Genomic DNA, 23,088 nt, shown 5'->3' with positions numbered 1-23,088 from the left:
GCACCGCCGGCCTGGGCAATAGCGCCGCCGACAGCGCTCTTGGATAGTCACAACTCAAAGCCAAACTCTGTGTCCAAGGTCCACGGCCCCTTGACCTCAATAGTCTGCTTCTTGGCATCATACTCGCCCGTCGCGCCCTCCTGCGCCTGCCCCAGCACCACCACCCGCGCAACTGCGATGCTCTCCGCGCCCTGTGCCTTGTATCCAAACGACCCCGTAGCACTGAACTTGCCATTATCAAACGAAAAGTTAATCTCGCTAGTGCCTGCTTGCTCGATGCTCTCCCCGTCATCAAGGTACAACCGCCCCGCCGCTTTACCTTGCGCATCCGGGGCCACGAGCACGAAAAAGTCCTCGTTGCGCAGCGCCTTTGTGGTATTCGCGCTGTTGACGCGGTGCGGGATTACGCTTCCGCCGCGGATATGCACGGGGATGTCGCTGTAGGTTAGGTTACTGACTGTGACGTTTTGGCCCTGGCCCTGCACTTTGCCGTACGTCCAGTAGTCGTAGAAGACGTCCTCGGGCAGGTAGAACGTGACTGTATCCGAGTAGTCGACTGTCACGGGCGAAATTAGGAGGGCGTCGCCGTAGAACCATTGTTCTTGGATGCCGAAAGTCTTTTCATCTTCTGGGTAGAGGAAGAAGAGCGGGTTGATCATTGGTGTGCCGTCTTGTGTTTGGTAGTAGAGGGCCGTGTAAATGTAGTCCATGAGCTTGTAGCGGGCCTCAATTGCCTTCTTTGCAGCGTTGGCAACAATGGGCCATTGGTAGAATTCTTGCTGGATGGTGCTGAGTTCGGCGTGGTTGCGGTAGAAGGGCTGGAAGGCGCCCAACATGGCCCAGCGTGCGCACATGTATTGGTCTGCGTTGCCGTTGAAGCCGCACACGTCGGAGCCGACCATGGGCATCTGGTGCATGGAGACAAAGGACAGCATCTGGCGGATAGAGGTGCGGTAGTGCTCCCAGATGGAGGCATTGTCGCCGAACCAATGTGCTACCTTGCGGCCGATTCCCGAAAATGTGGAGCGGGTGAGGACAAAGGGACGGACCTTGGGACGGCGGACGAGCATGGATTCGCGGGTCGCCGAGGCCATCATGCTACCGTACAGATTGTGCGTGTCGTACTGCCAGGTTCCATCGTAGTTTGTTGTGTTCATTGCAATGGTCTGCTGCGAGACATTACCGAGATGGCTGTTGACGCGGTAAGCAGGGTCAAACCAATTGCGGTCTGGGAAACCCTTCATGCTGCCGTTGGCAGATTGACGTGGAGTAATGACACCAGCGGACTGACGTGTCTTCAAACCAGCGGAAGATTCGCGAGAAAGAAGATACTTTGAATCACGAACTTTGACTGAACTGTTGCCAGGGGAAGGCTGGAAAGATGCTGGGAAGCCAGGAATAGGACGGCCGGTATTTGGTCGTGGAGCATTTGCAGGCTTTGGTGGAATTCCATCATCGATAGCCTTTTGGCGCGGGTTGCAAGTCTGAGGGTCCTGGCAAAAATTGGACGCCTCGTTCATGTCAACCCAGAGTCCGTCAAGGTTAATGCCGCTATCAGCATCGAACTGCTTGAGAATTTCCTGCGTCCACCACTCCTGGGTGTTGGGTGCGAACCAATCGGGCCATGCGACAGCTCCGGGCCATTGGACACCAAGGAAATCAGTACCATCAGCAGCCTTGAGGAAAACCTCCATTTCGTGGCCCTTCTCGTAAGGCTCGTAGTCGCCGACCGCATGAACACCAGGATCCAAGATCAGTACGTACTTCTGATCACGTGAGTGAAGAGTTGATACCAATTCACGCATCTTTGAGAGCGGGAAACGTTCAGGGTCGGTGGTAAAGTCTTCACGAAGGTTCATGTAGTCGATATCGGTCCACATGACTTCAAGAGGAATGCCTGCAGTAGAGTAGTTGGCAACGACCTCGGCGACCATGTTGACATCCCAGTATCCGTACTTGCATTGGTGGAAACCAAGAGTCCAGTATGGGTACATTGCAGAATAGCCGGCAACGTCAGCGTATTGCTTGGAAACCTCTGCGGGCTTACTGCCAGCCATGAAGTACAAATCGATGACTCCACCAACGGCATTATACTCTAGGTACTGGTAACCGCTGTCGGCCTTTTTGATGTCCACTTGCATGGGACTCGAGTTGAGCATGAAAACGCCATGAGTACCCTTGCCACCACGGTGGTCAAAATACACCGGATGGGAGCCATAAAGATTGGCATTGGTAGGAATGTTAATGGACTCGCCGTTCAAAAACACACGCTCGTAATTATCCGTATGGAAGCGGAATGAATCGCTGTGCTCACCGAGACCGTAGAGGTTGGGGTTGTCGGGGAGCTTGGTCCGAAGGCGCACGTACTGTTTCTCGAAGACCAGGGGGACGGTTTCAGTATCAAAAAGAACTTCACCACCATCCCTGCGCTTGACTGTAAAAGAAAACGGATTCTCCTTTACGTCAAATTGGAGGGCTGTGCTGTCCGTTGATGCTTTTTCATGCTTCGGCCGAGGGAAGACTTGTTCTTGGACTTGGAAAACCTGGAGGTCAGAATCGTAGATTTTGATGTGTAGACGCTCATCTGGTCATTTTTTTTAGTATGAATGGCGACTTGGTGCAGCAACAGAACAGCGAAGACTTACTATTTTGGTACTCGACTAGCAACTTAAGGTTCTTAATATCGTCGCTGTACGCATTGCATGCGTCGCCAGCAAGAGTGAGGTCGGCCGTCAAAGTAGAATCTTTTTCGACGACATTTGAGGCAGTATAACCAGGGCAACTATCCACTTCGGCGCGGCGAGTGAGGGTGGCAGCGAGGTCAGTGGCCTCGTGCACTAGAGGGGCCGCATTAGTGAAGCTCGAGCAGGCGGCAAGCCCGAGCAAAATATGGCGTATCATCTTAGTCAACTAGCAGTGTTCACCAAGAGTTGAGAACCGGTTGTGGGGAAAGAAGAAGAAGACCAGAGTAAGGCCGTTCACCCAAGGACTATATAATGAAAGAAAAGCTTGGAAGTGAAGGCGCTTAAGTTACCGTTTACTATAACGGCAACGGGTAATAAGTGAACAAGGATGCGACTGAGACCTCTTGTCCACCGCTTGACCCACATCATACTGGCTTGGGCCTGCACCCAAGAAAGACCACATGATGCTTTTCCGGGGAAGGAAGCTCATGCTAGGTCACAAAATGACAGCATGCCGAAAGAGAAGAAAGGAAAACAAAAAAGGGGGGTTTGTTTTGCCTCGCATCATTTCCGAATGTATAGGCCAACGGTTGCCGTGGAACACACACACGCACGCAGCATAGAATTGCGTACCTTGCGCCTTTTTTCCCGACCCATAAAATACTACCGAGCAAACCGATATTACTTGCTGTGAGCGGCCAGCGCGTAGATGAAACAAAACAAGATTTGTTGTATGGGTACTAGTCGCGGACTAGACATGGGGTTAACTAGGGAATCTCGACTATGATCCGGGGTGAGAGGCTTTACTACAGTTACATCAGATGGGTCTTTGCCCGTTCTGGGAATGTATCGGCGTGCGTTTTAATGCCAGCACGCATGGTTGTCTTCCAATCAACGGCCATGTCACAGGGGGCAAAAGATACCATCAGGGGATCGACATGGAAGCGTCGGCACCTTGACCGGGGGACGAAAATGCACGAAATCGGATCAAGGTCCAAGGGGGGACTAACAGATGATGACGATTACACACGCGAAAAGTTAAAAACTGCGCAGACAACAGTATGTCGGGTGTCCCCGAGGCCCCCCTTCGTTTGCATTTCCAGACATCGTGAGGTGTCTTCGTGACGTTTGAGGGGGCAGTCTGGGCAGATCAGACGCAAGGTTCGCGTGAACGGCCTGTCTCCACTGTTCCCGCGCTAATCATCCTAGCAACATGCGGGGGGCCGAGTCACATGCCCCCCTCTCAACAGACTAGAAGGCCAACGGGAGCGGTAGCAATCTTCTCTTTTGTCCACTCTGCTCGTTCCGCTTTACATTCTTCGTTTGCTCACCTTGGGACCTGCTACTATCGGAACATGTGTGCGTGACTAGTCATTGGAAGAGAAAGTGTAAAATGTAATAGGGCTGGCCTGACCGGGCCCTTGGGCATCAGCATCATTCACATGCCGTCATCAGCTCCACCACCCCCTCGTCCTTGCATTGCCTTCCTTCCTCCACCGCCTCGCCGCCTTTCCCGTGCCGGTGCGCACGGAATCAAACGTCCAAAAGGAAAACAAGCGTCACGTATACGTAGGAGAGACAAAAAAACACTTCTTTTGACCACGTAAGTTTATTGACACGCATTGTCGTGGATTGAAACACGTCAAAGTGGTACATATCTAGTAGGGTACAACAAACAACAGTACATGCCGGTAGTAGCAAACCCGAGCAAACAAAAAAAACGGACAAGGCTGATAACCACAAGACTTTTTTTGACTCAAAAAAACAAACAAAACAGAAACCATCCACGTGCCTACCTTCTGCATACATGGGGCAGACGACAAGTCACGGAAAAGACGGCGTCCTTGCGGGCAACTTGGTTCAACTACTATGGAAGAAGTGGGCATGAGCATGTGCCAAGCTTACCTTGTCCATGTGTCTGTCCCCAAGGACCAACCTTGAAACTATACCACCCATCCACATTCCTTAACACCGTCCCCCAGTCCGCTTTTGGTCGCGAAAGGGCCTACTCTTAGTTTATATACCGTACCGACCTTTTTTTCTTTCTGTCATCTACCCCGAGGTTTTCCCTTCTACCCATTGCGGTTTTTTTGTTGTATGGGGGTGTTTAGATCATTTTGCTCTAAAATCAACCTTGTCTCATGACTTGGGTTTCTTTCTCTTCCTGGGGGTTTGATTCGCTGCTAAGGACTTCTTAGTCTGGGTGGGGTTTTTTGGGGGCTTGGGACGCTTGACTGATGTGTGCATGCGTAGGGCCGTGGGGAGTTTGTTACTAGTTGCGGGAAGAGAAAGTCCCGGGTTGCGGAGTTTAAACGCTATCTCGCCCTCCGCGGGATCGTGTTGTTGTTGTGATCGTGATCTGGATGTGAAGCCACGCTGCAAAGTCGTTTTCTAGGCGTTCCGATGATTGTTCGAAGTTGGAGCTATTCGAGGCTAAAGTTGTGGGTCAGCTTTTAACAACGGGAGCATATATGCACGGGATGACTTGTGTCCAGAAAAGACTTCTGGATTGGGGTCGCTCTAAGCTACTCGAGTTAGCGAGCCTGCTAAGATAAAATACCGAAGCATCCAGTATTCATATGAACCGGCTATGCTATGTGGCATATTTGAGAGTAGATGACCACTCACGCATTGCCAAAAGGTCGTTGTACTCTCCCAAAAAGCATACCATATGTGACCCAAAACGCCCACGCCATACCTCCCACTCGATTTCCCAAAACCACCATAGCCCAAGATGCACTTGATGCCTTACTTGTACTCCTTGCACCTTTCCAAACTCTCGACCACAGGACCCTTCAAGATCCTCGACGCCTCAGCGAACAACTCATGCAGCTCCTTGCGGAAACGCTGGCCTTCTGGCGTATCATGCTCTTTGCTATGCTTCTGTCGCTGAAAAGCATCCCGAATAGTTTCGAGAATACCGACCACTTCTTTGCGGAACTCCTTGCAAGTATTGCTGATGAGTTTTTCCACGTCTTCCTTGATCCATTCCTTAATAGCAGGAAAAACTCCTTGGAGGCCAAGGGTTTTCTCTTTGAGATATGCATGGCGGATCTCCATGAGCTTTTGGCGTTTTCCGGGTTTTTGCAACTCGGCCTCTTTGTAGACAGACGCCATCGATTCGTGCATGTATCCTTTTTCGGTAGGCTTGATGGCTTTACCAAATACTTCGATGAGGCCTTGGCGAAGCTTCGTTGTGGCGACTTCGACCGTGAGTGTAATGTTTTTTTCATGATCAACGACATTGTTCCCGAAGCAGGTCTGGTACGCATCTCCCATTAGAGCCTGTGGATCATCTGTGATAGATATATGTGTTAGCATGGTTAGCGGAAACAGCACGACGAAATACCTTTCAATAGCTTATTCAGTTCACGAAAGCTTGTCTTGATAGTATGTGCAGCGTGAGCTTTGAACGACGAAGGTCCACCTTCGATTGTTTGTCGAAAGCGACTATCGATATCGGATGCGACAAATGATAGCAGTGCAGCATTCACGTCGTGTTTGATACCCAGCTTCTTCTGATGCTATTTCCCTGGCATTCGTTAGCGGACTCTTCGCACAAATGATATCACGATAGCGTAGTACCCTGATTTTTGACTAGAGCTCTATGCGAAGCGGCAGCCTGTAACGGTGAGCAACAAGTCATTTTGAGGAACACCCAATTCTTACCATCTTCTCAAGCTCCTTAAGCTTCTTCTTAGCCTTACTATCAAACTTGTCCTGCAGCTCCTGTTTTGAAAGGCCGGCCAAAAGTTCTGTCAAGAACTTATTGTGGCATCTTTTTTCTACTTTATCAATTTTTAACTCAATATCCTGTCATTATTTAGTAAATGTCCAAATTGAGGCTGCTCCGCAATTTTGATTCCGTATGTATAAGAACACAAGTCTAGTTCATGTCCTTCCATCAAGTATATTCTTTAGACGTGGTGATCAAATAACTTACCTTGATGGTCTGGTTCAGAATCATGGTTATATACTCTACTCGAGCTTCTGTACTCTTGCTACAGCTTATCTGGAAGATGCTCAGCAGCATGGGGATTTTGAACTAGATAACGTTTTCGAGAACGGCGACTTTTCCTTGGGAAGGCTGTCCAGCAATATGATTAAAGAGCGCTAGTATTTGCGTATCCTTCAACTTCATAGATGGAACCTTGTCAGGGTTCGCGGTGTTGTATCCTCGGCGGTATCGCATGTACATACGATTAGAAACGCAAAAAGATGCAGCGCCCGCATCGTCGCCAGTGTTTTGACTGTACATCTGGTTCAGACCCGTAGCAACAACCCTGTTACGGCAAGCAATTCGAATGTCTTTGCGTTCCTTTTCCAAGGAGACAATGCACTTCTTCAATTCTTTTTTGCGTGTACCTAGGTTCTTATTGCTGGCGCGCAAGATCTCCTTCGAGCGATCATCTTCGGTGACGGAGCTTTCATTGCCAATGCTTCTGATGTGCTTAATATTGTTTTTATTAGTCTCGATGTCTTGTTCGATGATCTGAACCTCACCTGTGAGTTCATCCAGCTTTTTCTCGACCGGGGCAAGCTGTTCTTCTGCTATGACATCCAGTTGCATCGTACTACCACCATCATCATTCATTTCCTGTGATCTCAATTAGTAGGTGGAAAGAACATATTTCCTGGAGAACGTACATCAGATCTTGTAGCCACAAGTATGACACTACCATGGTGTCGCCTACGGTGCGCATCTAGATAGTGCTGTCGAAAAGATTGATCGCTCGTGGCACGCTTGATGTCGACAATTACAATCGTCTTTTCGCACTGCTGCAAATTTTCCTCCGCAGCCGCTCCTAGGAAGTCTTTGAATACTCGCAAAATACTCTGAACATCCTGTTCTGACTATTTAAATCCTAGGTGGTAGATGGGTAACTTTGGACGGCGCTGTTGAGTCAGGTCAAGTAGAGGTGCTATTGTATCTTTTTCATCGTCGCTGCTGTCAACTTCATCTTCACTATCGGTCGAGATTTCAGATACTAGGAAGTATTAGTCTTTAATCTAATTTAGATACGCACTACTATAATTGTATACCTAAACGCTTAGCGGGTAGCATAGATCCTATAGTGCTAGAATTCCAGCTAGCAATAGCAGCTCTAGAGCTCACCTCACTAGCTTTAAGTCTATTAAGATAGGTTATTAAGAGGTTTAAGATCATATTTGCTTCTAGAGCCACTAGTACTAAGCGTTTAGGTTCGAATAGAGAACTTTACGTACTATCTAACACGCATTATTTCGGCATACTATCGTCCTCTTCAATTATAACTACTAAAGGTGGAGATTTTAAAAAGACGGAGAAAATATTAGAAGGAAAAAGGATTAATGTAGCTTTAGCGGTTATTAATCGCTTTTAAGTAAGAGAGAAAGTCTCAAACTATACGCCTATACAATAGCGAGGTGGGAGACTAGAGAGCCATAGTATAAAGTCAATGGGCGTAGGTGTTGTACTACATAACTTCCATTAGCTCTCACCTGTCCTTTCAAGCTAGGGTATATAGATAAAGGTACAACCAGTCTAAGGTGCTTGAATACGGCTAGACTAGCAGAAACTAAGGTCATTTCCATGCCCTTTATATTCAACATCGCTTCTCCGTCGGTAGGAAAACCTGGATCAATGGTAGATATAACACGAGGGTGGTGACTATTAGGAAAGGATTGTTGTCGTGCTCGCCTTCCTGAACTAAGAGAAGCACTGCTTATGTCAGCGGTAAATTACGGTGCGACTGTTACGGTCGGGTGTTGCGAGGTCCTACCTGCCAGTTATCAATTTTTCTTGGAAAAACTGAAAAACTACTGGCATTTCAGACAACTGAATACGCAGCGTGATCAAGGCCAAGATGCGGGGTCCCCACATGGCGTACTTGCAGCTGGCGAGCAGGTTGATTTGCGCATGTGCGCCCTGAAAATACATAAAGTTCGGGCTCCTGCGTGTCAAAGCAGAGTTCCCTACCGTTCTACTTGGCCATCGGGCGTCTTTGGTCCGCAATTCATGGCGGAGGATCGTGGGGCATTAAAGCGAGGGATCAAAAAGGCAAGAACGCGGCATGGGTCAGTGTTGCACAGAACCAGTAGAAACGACTACAACGTATTGACTTGGTCTCCAGATGTTTGAACTGCAAGACCAGGAGGCGCAAGTGCGATGAATTGAAGCCAACATGCTCGCGTTGTGCTGCTAAGAACGACAAATGTGAATGGGCTTCTCGCCTCACCTTCCGAGCCGAGAATGCGTTAGCAATTCATCCATCACTATTGCATCAGCCCCCGGGACTTCCGCCTAAGCGTTTCAGGATTAAAGATATCACTGCAGAAGTCATGCGGGACTACCAGTGTGACAAGCCAGGAGATGGGTCCGACGCTTGCGACCAGTCTGATAACCAGCGGGTCAGTGGTTACAGCGATCCCTCGCCTATCACGATCGATGACCGGAGCGTCTCATTTCCAAATGGCTCGTGCTGGCGGGAAAACACATCTTATACGAACGCTGAGGATATCCCGAGTCAGGCTCGACCCCAAGAATACATACCCATACCTACTTCTGCAGATACAGAAGTGACATGGAACAGTCCGGTAGTTGCCGCACACCCAGACAACACCATCTTTCTTCCGGGATGTGCATACCTCAACGCTCATGCCGCATTCAGAAGTCACCTGAAACAACAGGCAGGATCCAATGATCATACCCCAGAAGCCTCGCGTGACTCTTCAAAGGACACTCACATATGGCCTGTTGACACCGATTTCGATGCAGTGGCAAAAAGACGCACCACCCAACTCCCATTTGAGCCTGTCATTGGAGGGGAACCGAGTCCTGCTCAATTGTCAGTGTTTCAGCTATCAGCCGAGGAAGAATTCGAGTTATGGAAGAATTGGCTTGATGAAATAGCGCCTTGGATTGACAAGTTCGATGGTGAACGCCATTTCCAGCACCAACTTCCTACATTGGCACGCTCCCACGAGCACCTGAAGTACTCAATGCTAGCATTATCAGCCCGACAGCTTGAGGTCAAGAACAATAGCATACACACCGAGCGCAGCCTAGCTTTATACCAAACAGCCATCCAACTTGTCTTACCGCATCTACATACACGCAGCACGGCAGTGATAGCAACATGCGTGGTATTATGCGTGCTAGAGATGCAAAGCAGTTCGTCAAAGGCGTGGCATCAGCATTTGGATGGCTGTGCGCATTTGATTGAAGCAGTTGGAATCCATGGCTTCTCCGGTGGCCTCGAACAAGCCTTGTTCTGGTGCTTCGCCCGTATGGATGTATGTGGTGGACTTATTTCATCATCCAAAACGCTCATACCCGTTGAGCGCTGGGCCTTGGGCATGAGTCTTGACGCCGATGTGCATCTCTTTCGAGCGAACAAAGGATACAACACTCACGCATGTGAAGTAGTATACTTGTGCGCACAGATACTCGACTTACTCTCCTTCCACCCCAACTTGGCCGGGCGCGCTGGCGTCTCACTCGATAAATTAGAGATTCGAGATGAAGCTTACATGGCTCGGTGGATGAAGCTTTGGAACTACGTTTCTGCATGGCATGCTACGCGTCCGGTAGAGATGCTCCCCATAACGTCTCTCACAATCCCTACATGGCCATTTCCCAAGATCCTGTACAGCAACCCTGCCGCCATCTCGGGGAACCAACTTTACCATACAGCATGCCTTCTGATGCTTAAGCACAAGCCTGCGGGGGTCATCATCACGCCTAAGCCGAACTCTATTTTCTGGCATGCGCGTCAGATCTGCGGGATATCGATGAGTAATGACCACCACGGTGCGTGGACCAATGCGATACAGCCTCTGTGGATAGCAGGCCAATAGATGAGTCACGAGAGCGAGCACAAGGCTATCTTGCAGCTTCTGGAAAAGATTGAAGTACAGTCGGGGTGGAGTACCAAGTGGCGGGCAGAAGACTTGAGAGAGTTCTGGGGTTAGCAGAGCACCTTCGTTGTCGTTACTTTTTGCATGTGACTTGTTCTCTTATGCAATGGGTATAATGCTAATTGATACGATTTAACATGAGTCCGTGTGTGTACACAGCCATTTGGTGGAGCACATAACTACCGGCGGAGATGCGGCGTTGTAATGGTGTTGATGGCAGAAAGACGCGTCGCTATGAGCGATAGCAATGACGGCACCAGTGCACGGACGATCTCGGAGGTAACAGCGGCGATGCTTACTATCGCTTGCTGCTCCATCACGGCCGTCGCCGCTGGAGACACGTAGAAAGCGGTCGAAGTCGATTCCAATCCGAGTCTTCTCGTCCTGCTACTTGCATCCCTTCTCCGCCTGCACCCTCGCTGTCACACATGGGTCATACTACCCGATCAACACCACGCATTGTTGCCTACGCTTTCCTTGTCGGCTTTCCTGTTTAGCACTGTACACTCACCCATAGATCCACGACTAATCCTACACTCTTCCTGCAGCCTGTTTGCCACTTTCTTCCATTGCAAACTGCCTGGAAGCAGATTCAATAGCACACGCTCTTCATTCGCCGATTCCATTTACCCTCCTCAACCCATTTGGGCGCCCCGCCACCATGTTCACGAGCTTCACGGGAAACCCACGTCGGGCGCGACAGGTCAATCTCAGTGGAAAGAAGACCAATCCCTTCGGCCCTCCAGGCTCCGGCGCCGGATCACAGGCCGCCCTCGACCGAGCACAGCAAGACCGAGCACAACGGCAGCGAGAACGAGATACGTTAAATGCCGCCAAGCGAATACAGAGGGTGTGGCGGGGTCATTCAGCCAGGCGGAAAGTGGCTGACCAGGTACGGGGTGAATGGGACAAAGTAGAGGCTTCCAATGGCCTCTCACAACAGGGAGCGTACGCCTCGGAAGACGAGGCTCTTGCTCAACTACAGCGGCTACTTCGTTTTGCCTCCACCCGCAGCGAGGATGACCTGAAACGGATACAGCATTATGGAGCAAGACAGATGGAAACAGTGCAGTCTTTGGGTCTGAAACCAAGCGGACCATGGCCGTCCGCATATTCAAGACTTCAACGGATATCTTTGGTTGCCATAGAACGCCTGCTCAGGCCTTCATCAACACAATGGAGTCAGATCGGGACATCTCTTACCACACTGCAGTTTTTAGCCGAACAGATACCTGCCGAGACATCCCGAAACGCCCAGAACTATTACCGGACCCTCGCACAAGTCGTGTCTAGGCTCTCCCCCGAACTTGAATCGTCCGACAATGGGCTAAATGTTGTCAACGTCGTGCTGAAAACCCTGGTCGCGCCATTGAAGGTTACTGGATACACTTTGGATGCCTACGAAGCGCTTGGAGTGCACTTCTTGACACTCCCATTGCTTAGTTCAGACTCGACATCGCCGCCTATAAAGAAGCTTCGAGATTCACTCGCCGACTCGATAAACTACAAGCTACTTGCGAATGCGCTGGCTACTCTAGCTAAACGGTCCGGACTACAAAACAGGCCAGAATTACAGAGTACACTGAGTCGGCTCCGCTTGCTGGGAACCTTCATCTATTTCCACCGCTATGCTCACAATTTTGATACCCCAGAAGCGTACGCTGTACACAAAGATTTTGTGTCTGTTGTATCTGTTCTTCTGAATTCGTTACCCGTCAATATAGTTGATGAAGACCACCCGATCACGGAGATTACCGAAGACGATGCCGTCAATTCGGATTCAGGTGCAGTGACTGAGTTTCTTAAACAGCAGGTTGAATCTCTGGTGCACCAGGAAGGAATTGGGAGTCTCTTGGCTGGGTCATCACAATCCTTTGATACTTCCGAAGACGAAAAGGTTGACGAAGCGCGACAGCTTGCCAACTACGCGCTTGCACTGCTACGCTTCTTTCCACGAAGAGGTGACGAGATACGCATGTGGCTTTATATTGGCCCATCGGAGTCGTCTGGGAAGAGCACGCGCAAGTTGCCCGCTATCCGGTACTTCTGGGAGGCATCGAGAAGGTCATCAGTCTTTTCCACAATCTTCAAAGATTCACGGGCAGCCATTGGTCTACTGAAGCCAAAGTCATCCGACACTAACAGCTCAGATCGCCCGGCAACATCCGGTCTGACACAACACGGGTTCTGGCAGCCAGCGCAACAGCAAGTGAATCGTGATGCTGCTGTTACGGATGAGTGGCGGGTGATACTAGTATTTCTAGAACTTTACACATTTGTGCTCAAAGTTACAGACGACGAAGAGTTCTTCAGTACCGGACAACCAGACGCCTATTCCGGGCAAGTTCGTGATAATGGACTACCCTTGACCGAAGTAAAGGACCTTACGACATTCTTAAAGAATCTGGGTTTCACACTTTACTTTAATGCAGTAGAAATCACTACATCAGAAGACAGTGCCGAAAGCAGTAGCACGGGCTTCAATTACTTCAACCCAAAAGCAATCGAAAATCAAAGCCAGAAAGAACAAGTCGAGCCATCTATAGGCGGAGTGGCTGGGTTGAGGATCGACTATGTTAAAGGGCTGGTCACAGGTCTCCTTCGTATGGTCTATGAGCGTGACTCACGACGCAAGTTCTTACCGCCAGACCACTGGTTGATGACTTCACGGTTCGATATGACTGGCTTCATTCCAGCTGTAGTCGAAGAGGAGGAGTCACGGCACAAGATCCAAGAAGAGGACGGAGACGATCTGGATGACCAAGAAGAAGAATTCGACGATACACCACAGCTTATTGGGACGAGTCGGACGCAGCAACAACGACGACTGGAGAAATTGCAGCGACAGCAACGCAAGGCTTCAAGAAGAAGGTACCTTCAGGCTGTGGCCCCTCGGTTGGAAATACTGCAGAACATGCCATTCTTCATACCATTCACTACCAGGGTACAAATCTTCCGAGAATTCGTACACCTGGACATGACCAAGCGAAGAGGCGGTTCTGATCCCGAGCTCTGGCGATTCAGACTGATGCAGCAACCAAATGCCCGTGGTCAATTTGAGAGGCACTCTGCCCGGATCAGGAGAGAAAACGAGTTTGATGACGCCTTCGACCAGTTTTATGACCTGGGACAGGGCTTGAAGGAACCAATTCAGATCACCTTCTTGGATCAGTTCGGTGCACAGGAAGCTGGTATCGATGGTGGTGGTGTCACCAAGGAGTTTCTGACAAGCGTCACCAACCGAGCCTTTATGCCTACAGATTATATCGACATGTTCATCGAGAACGACCAACATCTCCTCTATCCTAATCCTGCGGCACTTGAAGAACATAAGGAAGCTCTGCGACAAGCGGGCATACGCGAAGGATCACAAGAGTATCGTGCGCAAATCACCGAGCTGCTTCAACGCTACGAGTTCCTGGGTCGCATCATCGGCAAATGCATGTATGAGGGCATCTTGATTGACGTCAACTTTGCACCCTTCTTCCTACGCAAATGGGCTCTGACAGGCGGCGCCGGCTCCGCACCCAACGAATCAGGGTACCGACCAACGCTCAACGACCTTCGCGACCTGGACGAAGAGCTGTACCAAGGCCTTCACAAGCTCAAAACTTATCCCGGGGATGTGGAGGATTTCTCGCTCAATTTCACAGTCACAGACACAATTGTCGTCGATCACACCACCACACCCAAGAAGACCAAGGCTATCACCAAGGATCTCAAGCCCGACGGCTCCAACACACCCGTCACGAATCAAAACCGCCTCGTCTATATCAGCTACATGGCACGCCACCGCCTACAGAACCAACCCTACGCCCAAACAGCCGCCTTCCTCCGCGGCCTTAGCACAATGATCCAACCCTCCTGGCTCTCCATGTTCAACCAGTCCGAACTGCAAACTCTCATCTCCGGCACCCGCACCTCCATCGACGTCGAAGACCTCCGCCGCAACACCATCTACGGTGGTACGTACGTCATTGGCGACGACGGCCTCGAGCACCCGACCATCCAGCTCCTCTGGAAAGTCATGAAGGAAATGTCCGACGACGAGCGCCGTGCTGTCCTCAAATTCGTCACGAGCACCCCTCGGGCCCCGCTGCTGGGCTTCGCAACGCTGAACCCCCGCTTTAGCATTCGCGATGCGGGGAGCGATCAGGAGAGGTTACCTAGCACGAGTACGTGCGTGAATTTGCTCAAGTTGCCCATGTATCGCGATGAGGCAACGCTCAAGGAGAAGTTACTGTATAGTGTTTTTTCGGGCGCGGGCTTTGATTTGAGCTAGGCAAATGAGTTTGGTTTTCTTGGTTTGCAAATGGGCTTTTGTTTGTGTGTTTGGCTCAACGTCAGATGACCAAGGGATTGATTGGTCTTGGGGGAGGGCTTCACGAATAGCATGCATAGGAGTCGCCATGCAAAGTAGATGTAGACAATCTTTTTTTTCTCTCTTTCGACTGCAATAGAGACAATTTTTTCCTCCTTTCTTTGTCTACGTAATTTCGTTTGGAAACTTACGGTATTCTACAGCACGTACAAAGTGCGCATTTCAAAGTACAATGTGCAACGGGATGAAGCGAGGTAATATACCGTTTTCAAACACAAAAAAGACAGCAGATAGACGTGTGAGTCTGGGTGAAGCAGAACAAAACAAAAAAAAATGCAGGTTTGGGTATAGTTTGCTGCAGGTTACACAGCTTGGGCGACGATATGGCGCTTTCACAGGGGGGGCGGATATTCATAATGCCCCACTGCCCTCCCCCTTATCTACCATCTCCACAACACGGAAGATAGCTATAGGAGTGCAGGGTCGCCCGTCGTCTAACAACGACAATGTTCTACACAACACACATCTAGTGCCCGACACACTCCTAGTGCCGCTCGGGCATTTGATGCTGCCTCTTAAGATAGCTTGCCTGTATCACAGTCAGATTCGTAACGTTTCCAGACATATATATATATATATATATATATGTGTGTATCCCACAAACACCCCCCAATCAAATCAGCCAAAAAAGACTCACCTCATCAAGCACAGCCTGCAGCCTGCCTTCCTCAGCCACAACCTTCTTGACGGTATCGCTAACGTTGCCTTCGAGGCCTACATTACAGCCTCGCGGCAGCCATCTCAGTATATGAAACGCATTTGCGTATACACTTGTTGCTCCCGTCATCCTCCCGTCATCGGGCAGGCTGGCTTGTAGGATGATTTTGAAAGTTTTGAGGCCCCAGCAGTAGCGCAGGCCCAAGCGGACGAGGTCGGCGAAGCCATCGAGGATATCGTGATGCGAAGGTATTGTAAGAACGACGTGTTTGATGAGGCTACGGGAGCGCTGGTGCAGCGTCGAAAGAGTATGTATGCCGCTTGTCAAGCTGAGTGTAAACACATTGTCACTGTACAGGACCTGCCGCGCCTCCTTGTATATCTGCTTGTTCAATCGCAAAATTTCTGGAATGATGGGGTCGCTCAGTGGAATGCGCTCTGGCCCGGGACTCTGGCCTCGCCCTCGTTGATTCAAGTATGGGCGCTGCTCCGGCCCGTGGAACCATACTCGGCGTAGGACGGGCGCCGGCGCAGGAGGAAACTCGTCTTCGTCAGGCTTCTCGGGAGCACGGTCAGCATGGAGGAGGAGCGGTTCCTCGCGCACGAGCGCCATGTGGTATATGTGAATGCGAAGTTCGGCGGGAAGCTTCATGAATGGAAAGGGGGATTCGAGGACATCGTCGACCGTCGGGCACGATGACGCAGCTTCGCATTCGGACAAGTTGCTGGGTTCTGGTGTCGCGAGGCCAGTTCGAACCGGCGGGTTTAAAGGACTGGGGCAAGACGTCGGACTCTCTGGTACTGCATCGCTGGCCGTATCGCATGTGCGGGATCTCTTGGACCTGTTATCTTGAGGCTCACCCTCGTCTGCTAGTATTAATCTCTTCCGTCTGGGTGCTGCGCGCCGATCCATGACTGGCTGCTCTGGTGTGATAATATCGAATAGAGTCGAGCAACTCATCGGCAGAGTAGCAATCTTCAGAAAATTTCTTTTTTTTGGTCGGCTATATGGTGCCGACGGTCACCTCGGTGGGAGGGAATGACGCGTCGGACGTGCGAAATACCACGTTCTAGTCTTGGAAAGATAGTCCGGCTAGCTAGCTCATCATCGCAGGCGCAGATACAATGGAATACTGGGTCGGATAACGCAACAATACAAACACAATAGCAAGACTCTTGTTTATTGATAAACAAAAAAGCAGTGAATGTCAGAAGTAAGTAACAAACAAGTGGATTCGCGGGTCGGGAGGTGGGTGATTGCGGGGTCGAGAACACCGGTAGCGCGTCTGAGGATCCAGCAGGCAGGTGCCAATGCGCATGATAGTTGCGTCACGTGTTTCTTCATTAAATAGTACAAGAATAGCATGTGAGATGTGAATAAGAGCCCCGAGCGTACCATGATGCGCTGGCTTTGAGAAACATGGCTCTTATGGGCTAAAATGATGTTGCGAAAATTTGCCTCTGTCAAATGATTTACACCAAATTGTTACCTACTGCAGCCAGGACAGTGCAGACCGCCGGCTTCGTATCTACACAATCGGTGTCGGTCGAGAAATTAATAATAAAGGGAATCAGAAAACAACCACACGCCCTATCCGTCTGTTCCGCCTCCTGCAGTTTGTTGTAACCTTGAAACTATGAAGCATTCAGACACTCCCCCCCTACTTCCCCTCAGAATCTCAAGAGCATAAGGAACAATGTCTTTAGGTAACCGTCCTCCAGTTACAGACACCAGGTAGCGGAGGCGACCAAAAAAAACTAAGAAAATTCCTCCGCATACCTGCCTAGACTAACTTACAAGTCTATTAGGTTGTTGCTGCCAGGTTGTCGGTTCTGCTGTTGCTGCTGGGCACCGAATGGGTTGGCATTGCCATAAGGGTTGGCACCAAAGTTGCTCGCTGGTCCAGTCTGTGCAGGCATCAAGCGGTTTTGTTGAGGCATGCCTGTAAACTGCGAGTTCAGGAAGGGGTTGTTTCCAGTGGCATTTGCGTTGATCTTGTTCAAGCCCGCGCCGGCAGAGTTGACAAACGTTCCTGGCGCAGTGTGCTGAGCGGGAATACGCATGTTTCCTACGTTGCCAAAAGTGTCCTGACCCTCTCCAGTTGCCAAGAGTGCGTTGAGTCGCGCAGCGGTCGGGTCCATTTCCTTCTGTGGCGGTTGTGGTCGCTGTTGCTGCTGCGGTTGCGGCGTCGCCTGTGGAGAGAATGATGGCTGTGGGCTGAAGGACGGGGTGTTGAACTGCGTCTGAGTCTTTTGCTCGCTGAGAGTGTTCAGCGTCGGTTGTGTAAAGGACTGTGTTGGCTGCGGTCGGTTGAAAGACTGCGCAAACGGGTTATTGGAGCCAGTCGGCTGCGGCATCAGGGATTCCTGGGTCTTGTTGGTAGCCCATGGGTTGTGGTTGCCAGGTTGGAGTGTGTTCTGGTCTTGCTGTGGTTGCTGCTGCTGACTCATGTCTCCAAATCCGCCAAACTGGCCATACGGATTGTTCGTAAAAGCGGTTTGCTGGGGCTGGATAGTGTGCTGAGGTTGCAAAAATTGCTGTTGCTGTTGGGCGCCAAACTGATCAAATCCCGTCGGTTGTGGCTGTTGTTGGTAACCTCCATAGCCTCCAAACCCGTTCTGGAATCCCGTCTGCTGGGGCTGCATTCCGGTAGGCTGAGCGTATGCACTGTTGAGGAAACCAGTGTTTTGGGGTTGCTGCTGCTGCTGATTTGGATCCACAAGGTTGCCAAACCAGTCAACCTGACCCTGCTGCTGATAACCCTGGTTGTTTCCGGTGGGCTGGTAGACACTTGGCTGGGCGGTAGTCTCTCCGAAAAGCAGGTCGGCATTGGTTTGTTCGAGCTCCTTGCGGCGCAACTCCTCCTCCTCTTTACTCAGCTTGATCGCCTTTTCCAGATCATCATCATTCTCGTCGGCCCTCGCGCTGCGTTCTCGACGCTTCTTTTCTTCTTCGGCCTCATTCCTGCTAGCCTCAAGGGCTAGCCTAAGCTCAATGTCTTCTTCTTCTGTTCTACGGTTACGGCGCTGTTCGCCGTTCCGCTGGCGCCTTTGCGCATCGTGATCTACACCCTGGGGTCCCCCTCCAGGATATTCCTCAATGCCCGTAACTCGCGACTTCCACGACTTCCTGTCGGCTCGCTCGGCGCGCAATCGTTCCTCGTCCATGATGAGCGAGGTCAACTCCTTGGCTGCCATTCGCACTGCAAGTGTCTTAGTAAGTTGTTCTTGCTGCGGTGCGAGACGCGCTTACCATTCTGACCGACGTCACGGCCGTCCTCATCAATGTGTTGGAATTCGCGCAATGTCTTGATGATGTAGATGTTCTTGCGCGCCCAGGTTACGACGAGCTCTGAGCCCTCGTGCAGGCAATAGTCAAGCACCTTGAGCGATTTGAGGACGTGGCGCCAGTTTTTGCCTCGGTCGTTGAGTCGTTTGTCCAGCATGTCCATCACCTGGTAGAAGTCGGTCGAACTGGACAAGGTGTCAGCATAGCCGGGCGCGACCACACAGGGCGCCCATACCTATTGAAGGTGATTTGGGCAATCTCAGCCATGTCGGAGCCCACAGGGCCCCATGGATCGTTGCTGGTGGCTGCAATTGTTAGATGCGCCATACGTGTAGCTCACAAGGGTGCTCCTTACCATTCCGGACCTTGACTTCAACCTGGCTATAGCCCTTTGTCACGTTCTTGACGGATCTTGCGATTTTACTCATGGCTGCGACGTGTCTGGGAGAAGAAGATGATCAAAAGGGAGTAAGGGGCAGCGGAGCTGTTGGGAGGGAAGGTCGCAACAGGCGTGCAGCGGATCAGAGCTGGAGCGCTGGGCGTATGACGTGCCGCTAACCAGACGAGCTCAAGCAATGGGTGGCGCGATGATTTGGAGCCCGTTGAAGGTCCAGCGAGGGTGGGAAGATGGGGCTGTGTCTTCGGTGTGGGCTGTGGCAAGCTGTGGTAAAATGGACTTGCAGGAGAGCCGTGGATAGACGTAATGCGAGGCTGGTGCGCTGATGACCACCTGCAGCATAGCCAGGGCCCGAGCGACCGAAACCCAGGGTCGGAGCGCTACGACGTCAACCCCAGAAAATATCGCCCGCCTTGGAAACTCCTCAACGTACCAATCCAAGCCATGGCAGCCCTTCTCCACCCTCTTAAGCAGCCAATTTCTCAAAGTGCCCAGACGTGCTCGCGAGCAGCCCAAGGTGCTAGAGGCGACTGGCGAGCGGGCTGACGAATCTGCCTCGTCAGCCGCCCTTGGTAATGTCATGCAATGCTAAGGAACATGCTCAAGTGAACCCAACCGGTTTGGGCGAAGCCACAGCAGTGGCGTGAAATACCTGCAACAAGTCCAACAGGCCCAACAAAGGTCAAACACTGTGTCTGAGAGATGCACACTGATACGCCTATGGTAGCGGCAATTCAAAGCTGCGGTTGGGCATCATTACAACCCCCTTGCCGGCACAACGACTTATTCAACCAACACCCACCGCAAAGGCCTGCTGAGTCCAATCATCTCAAGCTTAGATACACCAAAGGCCCAGGGAATGATTGTCATTTGTCGTCTAGGGCTCGGACTTGGCTTCATCCTCCCTCACATTACCGACTTTGGAGGGATATTGCAACATAAATTAAAATTGATTCACATTTTTTGGCTCCGCCTGCGCAGAATAGTTGTAGTCTAAAAGTGGATGTAAGTCCTTCATTAAATACCAGTCTAGAGATTTGCCCATGTCCGCAAGAGAAACGAGACAGAAAAGATACAGGCCAGGACGCCCTTGCCAATCTTGATGTGTCGCAGACACGCCCAACGCCTGCCATCCTGTGGTGAGCTCCCGGTCAAAAGCAACTAGAAAGTAAACCCCGGAGAACCCGCCACCAGATAAATACCAAAAATGTAAACAGAGAGAAACTGGGAGAAACAAGGGAGGAGATGACAAAGTCGGGAAACATGTAGAGAGAAACCTCCGAGCGCTTCAAGTCCTGCGAATCCATGAAATCTGCCATGCAGGACATTTTGATGTAAACAATAGAACACGCCAGTGCGCAAAGGAAAATTTTGGTGGGCAGTCAGGGTTGTGAATCCCTGCTGGCCGAAACGAAAAAACACCACTCTAAAGGACTCGCATGTATTAGTTGTACAGACGAAAGCGATGACCCATGATGGTACCACCATGGCTCCAGATGGCCCTGTTGAGTGCATGGTAGCTCGTCCAAGCCAGTATCCGAGACTGCTCGGCTATTACAATGGACATGATACGATGGTTGGATGGAGAGTCGATCAAGGCATTACGATACTAAAAGGGTTTGTAGTCTATTGAACGGCAGGCGCCCACATCTCGTTGCCCATCCGCTGTTGGTTTGGGTTGTAGTGGTCAGGCTCAGTACTGTTTGGGCGACGAATGTTGTTGTGTTGGTAGTACATGCCGTTCTGTGCCTGGTACTGGGGCTCAGGGTAGACGTATCCGTTATCACCAGCGCCTGGAGAAGGCAGAGCCTGTTGACCAGGTGATTGCCAGCCCATGGCAGACATGTGCGGGCTTCCATTAGCGCTGTTGGTACCTCCAGACTGGTTGTGGTTGGCAGACGCAGGGGGCTCAAGGATCGGTGGAGGGCCATATGCACTCGGGTGGGATGTAATGGCGGGACGAGAGCCGCTCACGTTGGAGGTATACGATTGCGCAGTAAGCGCGGGAGATGCTCGGGGGCTAGGCTGAGGCATCTCGTGACGCATGTGCGGTGGGACGTTGATGCCGCCCATGTAGGCGTAGTCAGATCCCTGGCGGTGAAGACCAGGCATGCCACCTGCAGGCATTCCATTGGCAGGCGAGAGAGACAGCGTGCGGTCGTTGGGCGAGGGAGTGCCCAACGGGGAAGCTGTCTCGGAATAATCACCGCCGTCGGAGCGGCCGGTCCTGCTCGAAGCAGAAGCACGCGAGGCAAGCGCAGCGGCTGTAGCAGCGGCCGCCTCCTCAACCGTGCCAGTGTGGTGGTTCTGGTGACGTGTCAAAGTAGTGCGTCGCGTGAACGTCTTCTGGCAGTCGGCATAGGGGCACTTGTATGGGCGCTTGCCAGAGTGGATACGGCGATGGCGCGCCAGAGAGCTAGAATCACTAAATGGCTTGTTGATGTTAGCAGAAGACAAAGCAAGTGAGCCAAGCGTGAAAACATACCTTTCCGCATCGCTCACACATGTGAGGCTTCTCGCCAGTGTGGACACGTTGATGGACCGTCAGCGCTGAACGCTGGATGAACTGCTTGCCGCAGTTTGGATAATCGCAGACATGAGGTCGGATGCCGCTGTGGATACGTTCTGCGAGTGTGTCAGTGCGCTGCAGTTTTAATGTTGCGGTCCAAGCTCCGTACCATGACGTGCGAGGTCACTGCGTCGCGCGAAGCCTTTACCACATGTCGAGCACGCGAACGCCTTTGGTGGACCCGTATCAGAGGCGGGCCGCCCACCATTGTGCTGGTGCTGGACCTGGTTGTCAGGCATCTGTTGTTGCTGGGCATAGGCGTGATCTGGGGGGTTTGGAATGTAGTTGCTGTTGTTCAGCATGGGCATAGGCGCCTGCATCTGCGAAGGCGAGGGGTAGCGGAGGCCGTTCATGTGCTGCTGGGGGATGGAAGGGTATGAGGGGAGTTGCTGTTGTGGTTGCTGCGATGAGTAGCGCGATGAATCTGACGGGTGAGGCGAGACGCCGCGTTCAGAGCCGTTTTCAGACTTGATGTGGCCGCCGTTGAGGTACGACGGGGGCGCGCCAAAGTGCTGTTGCTGCATTGCGTGCTGCATGGTGAATAGGGAACCGTGTCCTAGGGAGGCTGTTAATCTCGCGTTCAGAATCGTGTCAAGCTCCATTGTCTCAGAGCTCGCTTCGCGTGACGGGTGACGTGGGAAGAGGAAAAAAAGGGCCAAAACGGGGCGGTTTGAGGGGGTAAGAGACGGGGGGCGGAGCGCACCAGGAGAGAGAAGGAGGGTGGAGCGGGCTAGCTGAGAGCCTCGCAGTTGCACGTGTCGCGCTGGAGTGAAGGAGAAACAGAAGGGCGGAAATCAGCAGGCGTCGACGACAAGAGTCGGGATGCTTTGGAGCGGCAGTGAGTAGGAGTCGAGTCTCGTGTCGGACCGCGCGCAGGTCAATGCAGCGGAGGGACTGGACGAGGGCAAAGTCAGTCGCGTGGGTGAAGGAGCGTGGAGGCAGCAGAGCGGGTGAGCGAGTGAAGGGGCAAAGGAGTGGCGCGCCAGAAATTGTCGGTCTGGCAGTCGGGCTGGCCACGGCTGGGGGGAAAAGGGGAGTGGAGCGGTGAGAAGGGTCTTGTGCGGGAGGTTGCGGGCAGCACGGAGCGAAAGCGGACCGTTCTTGTGGTGCAGTACGTACCTGAGATAGATATAGACGGGTGAGGTGTCGGGGCAGGGGATGGGCGGTGATGGGGGGACGTGGTGTTGAAAGTCTGCAGGTACTTCTTTACTC

At 51.5% G+C, this 23,088-nt stretch overlaps 6 protein-coding genes across 6 annotated transcripts; 1 reads left to right on the top strand and 5 right to left on the bottom strand.

The window, feature by feature from the left end:
* Nucleotides 1-47: 47 nt before the first annotated feature.
* PSV08DRAFT_230571 (glycoside hydrolase) lies at nucleotides 48-2,901 on the bottom strand (the record flags this gene model as incomplete). Its single annotated transcript, XM_014225566.1, has 3 exons — nucleotides 48-1,286; nucleotides 1,353-2,584; nucleotides 2,646-2,901. The coding sequence occupies 3 exons, from the start codon at nucleotides 2,899-2,901 to the stop codon at nucleotides 48-50; spliced, it is 2,727 nt and encodes a 908-aa protein (XP_014081041.1).
* Nucleotides 2,902-5,432: 2,531 nt separating this feature from the next.
* PSV08DRAFT_251554 (uncharacterized protein) lies at nucleotides 5,433-7,924 on the bottom strand (the record flags this gene model as incomplete). The annotated part of the gene is made up of 8 exons (XM_066092447.1): nucleotides 5,433-5,980; nucleotides 6,034-6,208; nucleotides 6,354-6,497; nucleotides 6,628-6,696; nucleotides 6,739-7,281; nucleotides 7,332-7,498; nucleotides 7,728-7,774; nucleotides 7,911-7,924. 8 exons carry the CDS (start codon nucleotides 7,922-7,924, stop codon nucleotides 5,433-5,435), a joined length of 1,707 nt encoding a protein of 568 aa, XP_065948135.1.
* Nucleotides 7,925-8,377: 453 nt separating this feature from the next.
* PSV08DRAFT_230569 (uncharacterized protein) lies at nucleotides 8,378-15,289 on the top strand. Its single transcript, XM_066092255.1, has 4 exons — nucleotides 8,378-8,400; nucleotides 8,499-8,741; nucleotides 8,798-10,476; nucleotides 11,132-15,289. The coding sequence occupies exons 2-4, from the start codon at nucleotides 8,584-8,586 to the stop codon at nucleotides 14,863-14,865; spliced, it is 5,571 nt and encodes a 1,856-aa protein (XP_065948134.1). The 5' UTR covers nucleotides 8,378-8,400; nucleotides 8,499-8,583; the 3' UTR covers nucleotides 14,866-15,289.
* Nucleotides 15,290-15,448: 159 nt separating this feature from the next.
* PSV08DRAFT_374325 (uncharacterized protein) lies at nucleotides 15,449-19,338 on the bottom strand (the record flags this gene model as incomplete). The annotated part of the gene is made up of 8 exons (XM_066093287.1): nucleotides 15,449-15,493; nucleotides 15,602-16,540; nucleotides 17,018-17,055; nucleotides 17,116-17,150; nucleotides 17,420-18,824; nucleotides 18,875-19,095; nucleotides 19,146-19,215; nucleotides 19,266-19,338. 8 exons carry the CDS (start codon nucleotides 19,336-19,338, stop codon nucleotides 15,449-15,451), a joined length of 2,826 nt encoding a protein of 941 aa, XP_065948133.1.
* Nucleotides 19,339-20,273: 935 nt separating this feature from the next.
* On the bottom strand, nucleotides 20,274-21,081 carry PSV08DRAFT_332851 (uncharacterized protein). Its single transcript, XM_066092745.1, has one exon. It carries the CDS (start codon nucleotides 20,820-20,822, stop codon nucleotides 20,469-20,471), a length of 354 nt encoding a protein of 117 aa, XP_065948132.1. The 5' UTR covers nucleotides 20,823-21,081; the 3' UTR covers nucleotides 20,274-20,468.
* On the bottom strand, nucleotides 20,785-22,656 carry PSV08DRAFT_16585 (uncharacterized protein). Its single transcript, XM_014225560.2, has 4 exons — nucleotides 22,580-22,656; nucleotides 21,986-22,432; nucleotides 21,793-21,932; nucleotides 20,785-21,740 (listed from the first exon to the last, which is right to left on the bottom strand). Exons 2-4 carry the CDS (start codon nucleotides 22,410-22,412, stop codon nucleotides 20,934-20,936), a joined length of 1,374 nt encoding a protein of 457 aa, XP_014081035.2. The 5' UTR covers nucleotides 22,413-22,432; nucleotides 22,580-22,656; the 3' UTR covers nucleotides 20,785-20,933.
* Between the last annotated feature and the right edge of the window lie 432 nt (nucleotides 22,657-23,088).

This window comes from Bipolaris maydis (genome assembly GCF_028858645.1).
Source record: "Bipolaris maydis strain C4 unplaced genomic scaffold PSV08scaffold_15, whole genome shotgun sequence".
In the NCBI taxonomy this organism is placed as follows: Eukaryota; Fungi; Ascomycota; class Dothideomycetes; order Pleosporales; family Pleosporaceae; genus Bipolaris; species Bipolaris maydis.
The sequence above is the reverse complement of the archived record's forward strand: the minus strand, read 5'-3'. Positions and strand labels throughout refer to the sequence as shown.

Coding starts and splice junctions, on each gene's coding strand:
- PSV08DRAFT_16585 (XM_014225560.2), bottom strand. CDS start 22,412: ATGCAGCACGCAATGCAGCAACAGCACTTTGGCGCGCCCCCGTCGTAC. Junction 21,933..21,985: donor CAGTGACCTCGCACGTCATG/GTACGGAGCTTG, acceptor ACACACTCGCAG/AACGTATCCACAGCGGCATC. Junction 21,741..21,792: donor TGTGTGAGCGATGCGGAAAG/GTATGTTTTCAC, acceptor AACATCAACAAG/CCATTTAGTGATTCTAGCTC.
- PSV08DRAFT_230569 (XM_066092255.1), top strand. CDS start 8,584: ATGTGCGCCCTGAAAATACATAAAGTTCGGGCTCCTGCGTGTCAAAGC. Junction 8,742..8,797: donor AAGGCAAGAACGCGGCATGG/GTCAGTGTTGCA, acceptor CTTGGTCTCCAG/ATGTTTGAACTGCAAGACCA. Junction 10,477..11,131: donor GATGAGTAATGACCACCACG/GTGCGTGGACCA, acceptor CTCTTCCTGCAG/CCTGTTTGCCACTTTCTTCC.
- PSV08DRAFT_332851 (XM_066092745.1), bottom strand. CDS start 20,822: ATGCACTCAACAGGGCCATCTGGAGCCATGGTGGTACCATCATGGGTC.